The sequence below is a fragment of the Panthera uncia genome, chromosome D4 (genome assembly GCF_023721935.1).
Source record: "Panthera uncia isolate 11264 chromosome D4, Puncia_PCG_1.0, whole genome shotgun sequence".
NCBI lineage: Eukaryota > Metazoa > Chordata > Mammalia > Carnivora > Felidae > Panthera > Panthera uncia.
The window spans coordinates 38,472,452-38,485,632 of NC_064807.1; the positions used below are offsets into that span (position 1 = coordinate 38,472,452).

At 37.5% G+C, this 13,181-nt stretch overlaps 1 protein-coding gene and 1 non-coding gene across 9 annotated transcripts in view; one reads left to right on the forward strand and one right to left on the reverse strand.

Annotated features, from left to right (window-relative positions):
• Nucleotides 1-13,181, reverse strand: part of NFIB (nuclear factor I B) — a 238,943-nt gene that overhangs the window by 71,342 nt on the left and 154,420 nt on the right. For all 8 annotated transcript variants that reach the window (XM_049634972.1, XM_049634930.1, XM_049634910.1 and 5 more), the window contains exon 4: nt 685-753. In XM_049634972.1, the coding sequence (XP_049490929.1) occupies nt 685-753 (69 nt within the window). The remainder of the gene's footprint in view (nt 1-684; nt 754-13,181) is intronic.
• LOC125928144 (small nucleolar RNA SNORA51) lies at nt 11,126-11,258 on the forward strand. Its single transcript, XR_007459571.1, has one exon. It is a non-coding gene; the product is annotated as a small nucleolar RNA SNORA51 (small nucleolar RNA).

Here is a 13,181-nt window from a genome sequence, read left to right on the forward strand (position 1 = left end):
TCCTTTAACAATCAGCCGTGCCTTAAGAGCTACCTCTGTACCCATCAGCAATAAGTAAAAAAGTTGAGTCCGTAAACTACTCTTTGGTCTAGGTAACTAGCTGGCCAGGTGAACTTCCCGGAGAAAAATCTCATCCGGCCTGTCAAGAATGCTGTCTCAGGTGAGGTGGCCAGTGAAAACAATTGCACATTGTTTCGGATAACAATGCTTTCTATCTATATCCAAACGACAATCTGCAAAATTAATTTCTGCATCCCTCTCCACGCTGCATGTTAGCGTGTATATCCTGTACATCTCCAAGTCTCCACCAAAATGTTAGTAAAATGAAAAAAGCACTTATCGACAGGAAACTTATGTGGGTTATCATAACAAAATGGAGCACATTGAATTAATCACGCTTCCTTTGATATGAATGACCATCTATGGTCACAGAGCGAGCAGTGAATTAAATGGATACCAATAACACAGCAATCAGAGCAACCCCCAAATAACTTTTGTACTGCAAAATTTGAGGATTTAAATGCAAATATTTTGGAAAATCAGACAAAATAGATTCACTGATGATTTTATCAGCAAGATGGAGATTTAGCACTCACATTTTCTTAATAGTGCATTCAAGTTTCAAGATATAAAGTATGTTAAATCATACCGTATAATTAAATAATAAGAAAACAATTTACTTACTTCTGGATACCCTCACAAGTTCTGATACATTGAAGACTCCAGATTTTACAAAACTATCCTCCAGGTAACCTGAAAACAAGGATCAAGAGGAAAACGATCAGCGTAAGCAGGAAGCAAATAAATGATTAAACACTAGAATTTGTTCAAGTGTTTTGAAACCAAAGGTTAGAACGAAACCCAGGTATGCTTGTAACAAAGACCAGTAAAAGCAAAACTCTTTGAATAAAATCTGGGTCTGTTTAAACAAAAGTGAAACGTTTAGATGCCAAATAATTTCCCAGGAAAATTTTTCCTCAGCTTTCTAAATATACAGGGCAATGGCTACGGTTTTATTTGCCATGGCCCATGCACAGAGAATGAAGGTTCAGGGGTTCCTACTGATGCACTCAGCTCGGTAGCACCTGGGAGACTAAAGTCTACCCATTGAAAAAAAGAAAGAAAGAAAAAGGAAAACCACAACCACAATTAGAACCTTGCTGGAATTACTTCAAAGGTCTCTCGAAACCACTGTTCTTTCACAAATCCTTCCCTGATTAAAGAAGAGTGAGCTGCTGTTACCAGCACTCCCCCACCCTTGTTCCAGGGTCATGAATCACACAAAAGTAGAACTTGTACATACTGCAAATACTTTGCATAGACCTATTTCCATGCACCTTTGATAAACCTCACATGATTTCACTGCTCTCTCACTCTTGCTACTACTTCCTGGAACTCCCTTCATTTCAAGATCCGGGTACTTTTTATTAATTTATTATTATTATTATTATTTATATTATTATTATATTATTTTTATTATTATTATATTATTATTATTATTTAAGGAAATGGTCTTAAATCCAGGCCTCCAGGAATGCCACATGACCCTTCTGGGACATCCAAGTACAGGGTCCACAGTGACTGTGGCCCACCGACCACGAGCCTGAGTAAGTTCAGTCCTGGGTGGTATGTGGTCAAGCTATGGCCCACAAATACCAGTCATGTCCCTGGCTTCTCGTTTATGTGAAGGAGATGTACTGAGGGTGAAGAGGGAGAGAATACCGGAAGGAGGGTTATGGTTACTCTCTGCTCCCCAGGAAGAGAATAAGAAAAGTCTGAAAACCCTCAGAATTCAAATGCTTCCAGGAAAGCAAACTCTAGATTCCAAGAACGGGCAACTGGATCAGATTTTACATAGAGTTCTAGGGCTGACCAAGAGCCTGGAATCAGGGCAGGAATGTGAGTCATAGGTGGTTTAGCAACAGGGAGCACTCAGGTCAAGGAGCTGGGATTTGACTCCCAACCACATGTCACCAGTGTGGAATCGTGGTCACGTTATTAGACTCTTGCTGTCTCCTATTCCTCATTTATAAATCAGAGATCATAAAATTGCTATGAATGGTAAGTGACCGAAGGCACTGATTAAATGCTCCCTCCCAGTAAGTTAGGATTGGCCAGCTGGGTCAACAATCCCCTGTACGTTGAGTTACACACACTGGGTTCCAGACAGTCTCAACTTATTTGTAAATCTTGATTTAGAAATTTTACCAGAACAAAAGCTACCACACCACTTTTGAACTGTACATAGCATGAAGAGACCAAAGATCATTCAATGGGCATGTATGTTTCACTGTTGTGAACCGAGGAGCCGTGCATGTCTGAACACGGTATTATACCCACCGTCCACCTTCCTTAGAAACAGAACAAAAGAAAGAGTGAGAAGGAATTATGAGATCTCAGCCGGGGACAAAACTCAGGTGTCATATTAAGTCGTTACTCTGAAAAACTACATACATTTTGAAGAGGGTAATAACCAAACGTCCCCATTTTATGCATCTGTATTTTAAGAAACTCTTACTGCTTGAGCAACTTAATTGTTCACCTGGTTGAACTCATTTCAGCGATTATTGAGAAATGTTGAGGTAGCCTACACTGTACAGGTGCATAAGCCATGAAAACAAAAAAACACATCGACCTCCTTCGTGTGGTTTCCGGAAAACACATTTTCAATTTTCTGAACCATGCTAGGTTATCATCGTATAAAACAACAAACAGTCTTTGTAAAGTATAACAAATTATACTGTATTCTATATAAGGTACATGCAAAAAATTTTTAAGTTCATTTATTTTGAGAGAGAGAGAGCATGAGCAGGGGAGGGACAGAGGGAGAGGGAGAGGGAGAGAGGATCCTAGGCAGGCTCCACACTGCCAGTGCAGAGCCAGACATGGGGCTCGATCTCACTACCATGAGACCACAGCCTGAGACAAAATCAAGAGTCTGACGCGTAACAGACTGAGTCACCCGGGAGCCCCCATGTAAAATTTTATATTTGGCAAATAGATTAAATACGGAGAGCTTATGTATCATGATGGCGGTTCATGTACTTAACCAATCGGACAAGCGTGTCTGTCCGCACCCAAAGGTGCTCTGTAAATGCCCTCCTACCTTTCTCATGTGGTTCCCTCCCTCTGATCAGAAGAAGGCTGTCTGTCTGTAGGCTCTGCTCTCATCCTTCAGTGTCCACCTCAACTGCCATCTGCTCCCGAACCTGTTCCTCCACCCTCCTCTCCCCATCCTTGCGCCAGCCAGAAATAATCTTTTTCTGCTGAATTCACGTAGCACCTAGTTTGTGCTTACTTTATTTACATCACTTCTCACATTGGAGTTTCCAAGACATGTGTTTTCAAGTCTTGTGGTCCTTATTGGATTATCAGCTCCCTTATCTGGGAGAGCGACTGGGTTTTGTTCATCTCTGCATCTCCCTTAACAACTAACTCAGTGCCTACATATATACAGTAACGGCTAGGTAAATGCTTATGGAATAAAAGGTTAAAGTTTAACCTTTTGGAACAGGGTCGCAAATGAACATCTTAGTAATTATATAACAAGGTAGGCACAGATGGCTAAAGATAGAAGGATAAGTGTGCTGATTCTTGCTATTCTCTGGAACTTGTGCTGAGGAGTTCGTTCGGGTTTTGGGGTAGAATGGGAAAGAACAATGATTACCATCAGATTAGATCTTTGACTTTGTTATATACCAATGTATAATTTTAGGCATTTACCTAAAGAGTCAGAGTTCAAAAATATTTGTAAAATAAACCGATGAACAAGTGAAAAGTGAACATCTCAATATATTTATATAAATTATATCACATGTCATGTAGTAACACTTCCATATGTAAATCTCATGTGCAGTTCACTTCCTTATGACCCCAGTGAGTAGCCAAGGCTTCACTTGCTTTTTGGTCATGCCCATGAAGATGAAATGGTGTGTGGACATCAAGAACCAAATCAAAAGGGAGGGAGGAGGCCCCTCAAGCCAATCCTACCAGCAAGAAGACAGTAAGGCAGTCACACACACGCACACACACACACACACACGCACGCACGAATACAATGAATACAATAGGAAAGGGCAGGCAATTCAGAATGTAGCGTGGTGTTTCTCCATTCCTCACCTCCAATTCATGTTCCAAGGAATTTGAATCTACGAGGAAATCTGAAAGAGTTATTCTGCTGAAACTATGAAAGGCAATGAAAATATGTCAGAACATACTGCACCACACATAGGTCCCACTGGGCTCCACTCCTGCATGGGGCATAGGGAGACTTCATTGAAAGGAGGGCTCCCCAGGATGAGCGGTACTGCTTACCAACATGACCTTAGGGGAGTGGGGGCTGGGATGGATCAGGCAATGGGGTAGCCTCGGAGAAGCACCTGAAGGAGGCGGCTGTCTCCTTCACTCCTCTTTGCACACGGCACGCACAGCCTTACAATGGACAGACTTACCCAAGATGAGAAGGGTAAAGAAAAGGAGCAGTGGATGACATAGTTCCTGGATAGCTAATAGCATACAAGGAAGCATATAAGAAACAATACTTCTGGCAAAGTAACCGGGGGAGTCACGCAGAGTGTCAGGAGCCCTGTGATAGTACAGAGGATGAGACTCAGCAAAATGCAGGTTATTACTATTAACACAGCCCCATCTGTAACCTCCAGGCTGCTGGGGCCTTCCAGAAACATGGTTTTCATGTGTTACATGGACCACTGTGAATGTAAATAGCTGACACAAAGGCCAACGATTTTAAAGCAATTTGGAGACATTCATATAGTAGATTCCCTTCATCTACTAAAGGAAATATGAGCATCTCTGAGGCACAGCAGCTGCTTAATGGTTACAGAGCAATATTACACAACAGCTTAAGCCAAGAAGCAAAGAACAACTCGGCATTTATGTGATGCTGTATTTACACTACATGTAATGCTTTTTAAAAAATAAAATTGAGTAGGAAATAAAGACCTCTGCAAACTGAAAATTCTCAAAGGCAATATCAAATTATATGATTTTACTTCTTTTTTTATTTTTCTCTAACAAAAGCAACAATAAATCACTACTCAGAAGTTAATATAGTGTTTAACCTCCTTTACAAACAATCACAAAGGGACACAATGGCATATCTAACTGTTAATATCTCAAATTATAATCAGCTCCATTTGAATGTTAAACAACATTTACATAGAAAATCCAAAGGAAAACTGATAACGCTCATTTTTATAGTCTACTGTGTTCTATTCTTGAAATTAAAAAAGAAAAAACCACAGAAAGCAGTTATTAAATTCATGAAAGCTGTCTTCAAGTATTAGAAGGACTGTTAATGTAGATGTTGGATAAGACTTATTCTGCGTATTTCCAGGAACTGTGTTTTGGCTCAATAAACAGATTTGTCATCCAATAAGAAAAGTCCTAGAAAGGAATGTGAAACTTTGCAAAGGTAGTAACAACCAACACACGTCAAGCTACTGCTCTAAGATCTTAAAAAGCATCAATTCACATAATGTTCATAATTATGAACCTACCAGTTGTCATGTAAATGCTACCATTTTACAGATGACGAAACTTGTGTCTATAGAGGTAGGGGGGCTCCCAAAGCCTGTAAACCCCCCCCCCATTAGATTTAAGAATTCCCACTTAGAGTAGGAAATTGAATAAGAGTACCTCTGAAGCCCACTGCAATGCTCAGGTTTCACTTTTTTTTCTTTTTTTAAATGTTTATTTTTAAGAGTGAGAGGCAGAGAGAAGAGGAAAACGATCTGAAGCGGGCTCCATACTGAGAGCATGGAGCTCGATGCGCGGCTCGAACTCACGAACCAGGAGATCGTGACCTGCGCCTAAGTCAGATGATTACCCGACTGAGCCACCCAGGCACCCCTTAGGTTCCACTTTTTACATGGCTCTTCTCCAGTTAGTTTTCTTGCATTGTTTGGAGAAAGAACAGGTCCCCGAGGTATCTCCCGGGCATTTTCCAGGCTTCTAATTCCCATTGTTCACTCCCTTCAACAGAGTGTAAAAGACGACTCAGTGCTTTTGTTTATGGATGTGGAAGGGGAGAAGATAAGATTATTTTACACTAGCTCTTCGCCAATCTTCATATGACTTCCGATACCACAACTAACCTACTGGGACCTTCTGGTAGTGGTGTTGTAAGGCATGGCTTTATCTGCAGTTTCTCGACTGGTCTGAACTGTCCATGGTTAAGAATGGAAACTGTGATTTGGAAATAGACATACTAATCATTGCAAAGATAATGATTCTCTGCACAGAGACTGAACCTCGGTCTATGGCCGAGGTTCGCGTTCCAGTACTAATTTAGAATTAATTTTATCCTTCAATATGAAATGTCCCTGTTGGTGATTTAAGTGATTCAACAGAGAGACAGCAATTTCTGACTCTAACACACTCGGATAATACTATGTTAATGTAGTACTTATGTTATTTGTTTTTTAGTATTTCCTTCTTCCAGTCCACTAAACTTATTCCTGCATATATATAACATAGACAAATGTGTTTTCAAAAACTGAGATCAAAAGTTAATAAATTTGCATCCTGCTTTTTCTCTAATTAACATTGTATCTTTCCCTTTAGATTAAACAGGTTTTCAAGAGCGTGATTTTAATGCCTGTACATTATTACACTGTCTGGCTGTACTTTATTTGACCATTCTCCTTTTTTTTTTTTTTTTTTGGCATTTTAGGTTATTTCCCATTTTTTTTAATATTATAAACAGAACCGCCATTAACGTAGTCGCACACAAATCTTTGTCAGTGATTCTCATGATTTCCTTAGGCCGGAGTTCCCAGAAGTGGAATTATTGGGTCAAAGGACATAAACTCTTTTCAAGCTCTTGGTTAAAAACTGTCAAGCTGCCTTCCATGAAGACTTTTGCCAACTTATACTCCCTTGGGCAGAATGAGCCTGTCTGTGTCACCACCCTACTGCCCAGAATTACGTATTACTCATACTAATGGGGACTTGTTTTAATTGTTACAAGTTGATAGAGAAAAGATATCTTTATGATAATGTAATAAGCTTCATTTATTTAATTATAATAAAGTTGGAATTGTGCAGACATTATGCATTCTCTCTTGGAACAAACATTAAAAATATGTAAAATAGGAATTGTGCTAGCGGGAATATTTTATTCCTAATATTAATGAGATTAATGCTGGAATTTCACAGTTAACGGTAACGCTGGCTATTAATAAGTGATTTTGTTTCTCATCATTTTATATATTCACTTATTCCTAGTTTTCACAGAGTTTTTAAAAGTGTACTGATCAGAATGGTTACTGAATATTATTAGATGTTGTTTTGGCATTAGTAGAGATTATCCCCTTTTTTTTCCTTAAAGCATTTATTGTGTTATATATTACTGAGTTCTTAGATTAAACTGTCTTTGCTTATCCACGGAAGGTAGCTCTTTTAATTTATTGCTAAATTGTTTTGCTAACAGTTTCTTCCAAATTCTCATATACCGGTATGTAGCTGGTATACTTTTTGGGGGGGGGGGGGGTGTTTTATTTGTGAACTTTTCACACCAAGGTTATATGCATGCTTCATAAAATGGTCTGGATGACAGTCATTTTCACACAAAAAAGAAAACATGAAAAGTTCATGAAAGTTTGGAAAAACTCACTGGTAAAATATCTTCTCATAATCTGGTTCAAAGAAGATAAAACTTTGAGTCTTTCATGAATTTGCTTTACTCTTGTTTTCTGGTCTTGAGGCAATATTATTATATACCTTCCAAGAAAATCATCAATTCTTTCATATTTTAAAGTTTATCAGCACACATATTTCATGGTTTCCTAAGCAGACTCTGTGTATTTTTATACAGAGTAAATTACATTAAATTAAAATTCTTTTACGATAATATTATCATAAAATAGACTGTAATTAATGTTACATTATGTTAAACTATACTAAAAGATCAGCGCCACCACTTACTATGTAAAGCTAAGGCAAGTTAAGCAACTTTTCTACACCCGATGTTTGTCTTCTCTAAAATCCAGATGGTAATCAGAGTATCTTGGAGTCAATATGAAAACTGTCGTTGTTTTCCAATTATAATAAAGAGAGGTATCTCATTTTAAGAGCAGGGAAAAGGAAGATGGAACTCCCCAAATTAACAAAGGGAAAACCAAAACACGGGAAGACAACAAAACTAAGGACATAAGATGAAAAACCTAAATAATATAAAGAAAAACAGAAGGAGTACAATCAAGCATATCGACCCTTACCACAAAGGTAAGTAGATAGAATTATCCCATAAAGAGCATTAGAGCAACGGAAGCAAATAAAATTCATCTATTTTTAAGGAGCACATTGAAGACAAAATGATAACAAGGACAGAAAGTCGAAAGTCAAATGGGATGCGAGGGGAGTCAGGCAAATTCAAACCAAAAATAAGCAGTGTCAATTAACATTATGAATGGATACCAGGCATACATAATACAGAAAGTTAAACATACACCGTGCATGCTCCAAACAATATTGTGGGGAAATGCGTAATGCAAAAACTATTAAAACACAAGAAACTTGATAAAAAACACAATTATAGTGAGAATTTTGAGTACATCTCTTTTAGAGATGTAAGTGGTGATTCTTTTAGAATTGAACACCACTATTAGACAATGACTAACTTCAAATCATTCAAAATACAAACTGTACTTTGTTCCTATGCCCACAGACATTTTATAAGAGTTGATCATGTCATTGACCAAGGAGAAAACTGTTATACTGTTTTGTCTTTAGTAAATAGATTAAAGGGAAAAAAATAAAAAGTGACCAAATTTTCTGAAGTACCTAAAAATTAAGAATATAAGCTATGGATCAAACAGAATGCCAAAAGAAAAAATGATAAACTATAGAAAGCAATGAAAAGGACAAAAGGAAAAATCACTTTGCCATAAGATCAAAAGAATAACAAAACAATCCAGGAAAAGTTAAAAAGGGAATTAAAGATAAAAGCTGACATTAATAAATTACAAAAAGAGAAATATTTAAAATAAAAGAATAACAAGGGAAGATGATTTTCTGAGAAGACCAGCAAAACAGAAAAATCATTTGCAAGCCTCATTAAGGGAAAAAAGTAAAAGTAAAAATATATAAGAATAGAAGGGATGGGGCACCTGGGTGGCTCAGTCGGTTGAGCGACCGACTTCAGCTCAGGTCATGATCTCACGGTTTGTGAGTTCGAGCCTGAGTGCTCTGTGCCGACAGCTCAGAGCCTGGAGCCTGTTTCGGATTCTGTGCCTCCCTCTCTCTGACCCTCCCCTGTTCATGCTCTGTCTTTGTCTCAAAAAAAATAAATAAAGGTTAAAAATTAAAAAAAAAAAAAGAATAGAAGGGAAACATAACCATGGAAACCAAATACATTAACAAAAAATTATAAGAGAATAACACATGAAACTTACTGACCACAGCTTTGAAAACTTAAATGGGCAATTACTTACTAAAATAAAAGTAACCAAAATTGAGCAAAGTGGAAACCTGAATAGACCAATTACCCCTCCTGCAGTGGTTCCCAAAATTTGCTGATCATTGGAACCACCTGGGGTTCTTGAAAAACAACTTAGGCTTGGCTCCCAGCAATTCTGATTTAATTGGTATGGATGTGTCCTAGACATAAGGATGTTCTAAAAGTTCCCCTGGTGATTCAAATGGGCAGCAAAGTCTGCGAACCACTGGGTTAGCATCTTGCTACTCAAAATGTGGTCCCACAACCAACAGCTCTGGCATAACTGGGGAGCTTGGTAGGCACACAGAAGTTCAGGGTCAACCCCAGACCCTCAGAATCAGTGTCTGCAGCACAGGTGATTCATATGCACTTTAAAATTGGAAAAGCCTAGAAGAGAATCAAAAGGTGATTTAAAAACCACCTTTAAAATGGCACCAGGTATGGAACAGTGTCGAGCTGGATTTTATCTTTTCTGTAGCCTTGAAATTCCAAGGATATTTATTCTCTCCCAGCCTTTAGCAAATGGTGACAAGGTTCCTTATGAAGAAAGCTCTCTCATGAGCCTTTATCAGACCAGCAAAACTTAAATAACTAAATGTGCAACCTCCCTTGTCAAGCCAAAGCAAGCAAACAAATCAACCAAAAACCAACCACGCATATAAATGCAACTTCAAAGGTCCTAAAGAAAACGGGATATATTCAAATTCATATATTCAAATTGAATATAGCAATGTTTTCCAAAAAAACAGGACACCATTCTCATTAGGGTTTTATTTCATGTATGAGTGAGATTCACTCTTACAAAATCTATCAATATGATAACGAAAAAAAGGAAAAACACACGACCTTATCAATTGATGCTGAAAAGGCACTTGGCAGCAACAAGAAAAGAAAAGCAGGCTTTCCTAATGACAGATCTAAGTAAAAATAGAGATAAGAGCAATTAATTGACTGTTTAGCAAAACATAACAAGCTGTCCTAAAAGAAAACGAATCTGCCATTCAGACTCAGCACCCTCAAGCCCTTAAATATGTAATCTGTGAATAAATCAGGAAAACAGGGGCGCCTGGGTGGCTCCGTCGGTTAAGCGTCCGAGTTCGGCTCGGGTCACGATCTTGCGGTCCGTGAGTTCGAGCCCTGCGTCGGGCTCTGGGCTGACGGCTCTGAGCCTGGAGCCTGCTTCCGATTCTGTGTCTCCCTCTCTCTCTGCCCCTCCCCCATTCATGCTCTGTCTCTCTCGGTCTCAAAAATAAATAAACGTTAAAAAATAAATAAATAAAAATAAGTCAGTAAAACAAAACAACACAAAACACACAACTCTATGATTTCCCTTAGGTGAGGCAGGTATCTAGAGAAGTTAAACTTATAGAAACAAAGTAGAATGGTAGATTTCAAAGGATGAGGGAAGGGGGGGTGGAGAATACAAAGTTTCCGTTTTGCAAGGTGAGAAAGTTCTGGAGATTGGCTGTGTGACAATACAGATGAATTTAACACTACTAAACTGTACGTTTATAAACGATGAAGAGGGTAAATCTAATTTTATTTGTATTTTACCACTAACATACCACTATTTTACCATTAAAAAAAATCATGATCTGGAATTTGGAACTCAGATAATTGTTACTAAATTCTCTTTATATACATATTTCCAAGAATTACTTTTTGAGCCTCCTGGTGCTTACCACAGGCTGCATTCTTACACTGCCTGTACACAAAGAGGAGACAGAGTAAACCCACCCATATACACCCCAGCCCAGGTGCTTTGTGCCTGGTCTGTATTGTGAATGGGGAGACATGGAAAATAAAATTTTAAAAAATTAAAAAAAAAAAAACTTGCTTTCTTACTTTGGTATTTATGTCTGTAATCTTATTCAGAATAGTAATTACTTAGGTATAATTCTGTTCAATTGATTACTATTCTCATTATTAGTCTACATCTATAGCTATATTTATATCTATAGGGATATATCTGAGAATTTCCTGTTCCTAAAATGTTTTATTTTGGTGTATCACTTCATTAGTTGGTATAGGTTTGCAAGGAAAATTTTTACAAAGAAAATGAAAGATTCTATAAAACAAAAGGTGACAAATAATAAGGAATATATTTCTATTGTCTTTGACTACATATAAAACTCCTTAAACATAAAAACAGTTTCATCATGAGGTGCCTGGATGTCTTAGTCAGTTGAGTATCCGAGTCTTGATTTCAGGTTAGGTCATGACCCCATGGTTGTGGGATTGAGCCCCACAATGGGTTCCATGCTGAGTGTGGAGCCTGCTTGGGATTCTCTCTCTCTCTCTCTCTCTCTCTCTCTCTCTCTCTCTCAATCTCTCTCTCTGCCCCTCCCCTGCTCATCCACATGCACTCTCTCTCTCTCTGAAAAAAAAAAAAAAATTCATCATAATTCTAAGGTTTCCCCCAGTCTTCTGTTATTTAATGTTGACCAACAGGAAAAAAAAAAAAAAAGTACAGGTAACTTATTTTTCCTCCAGGATGATTACAAGATTCTCTTTTTCATCCACAAAATACAAAAATTTCAATAAGATGTATGTAGATACTATTATTGTTTGCTATATAGAGTTAGTCCTTTTGATCTAAATGCTTAGATCATTTTTAGCTCATTAAAATTTTCTTAACTTGTCTTTTTTTTCCTAATGTTTATTTTTGAGAGAGAGAGAGAGACAGAGCGTGAGCAGGGGAGGGGCAGAGAGAGAGAGGGAGAATCCCAAGCAGGTTCTGAGCTGTCAGCACAGAGCCCAATGCAGGGCTCGAACTCACGAACCTTGAGATCATGACCTGAGCCGAAGTCGGACGCTTAGCTGACTGAGCCACGCTGCGTCCCAACTTGTCTTTGGTTCTATTTCTCTCCTAAATGCTCTGATTTCTCACCAAGAATACCTAAACTAATATTAAATTTTCTATTCTCCCACCATAAACTTTTTTTCTTTTTTAGTCATTATTTTAACTTCTCTGTTCTTTTCTTCTGGTTTTGGAGCAAATATTTCGAGTTTGCCCTCTGTATCAGTGATTATTTCCACAATATCAATTCTGTTTCTTATTTCCTATAATGCAGACTTTATTTTTATGAAAATGACTTCAGTTTTCTTGCTATTGCTGCTTATCTAACACGGCACTTTGTTCCCTGAAGCTGTTCTTTTATCTGTTCATTTTCCCATGCGAGTCCTTTCTTCGAAGTAAGCAAACTGTTTTCCCTAAGATTTTCTTCAAGGCTTCATTTTCAAAGATGCGTTCTTCTTGACGATGTACCTTTCCCCCTGTTCTCACCAAGGGCATACTCTTGTGACTGTTTTTCTTTTACCTAGAGCGTAGTCTATAGCGAATTAGGGTTTGCCTCAGAAAAGTGGCTTCCCCTTGGATACGGTAAGTAAAGATTTCCATATGGGGTGAGATTGAGGGCTCCAGAATTGACGTGATTGGATCTGAATTCCTGTCTTATCACTTATTAGCTATAAAATTTGAGTAATATAAATTTAATTTTAATATAAATAAATAACATAATATAAATATAAATAATATATAAATAATTAATATAAATAAATATAATATATATAAATTTAATATAATTATATATAAATAAATAGAAATATATTTTAATATAAATATAAACAATATTATATTATAAATAATATATTAGTTTAATATAATATAATATACACTTCATATACATAAATAATATAAATATAAAATATAAATATATGA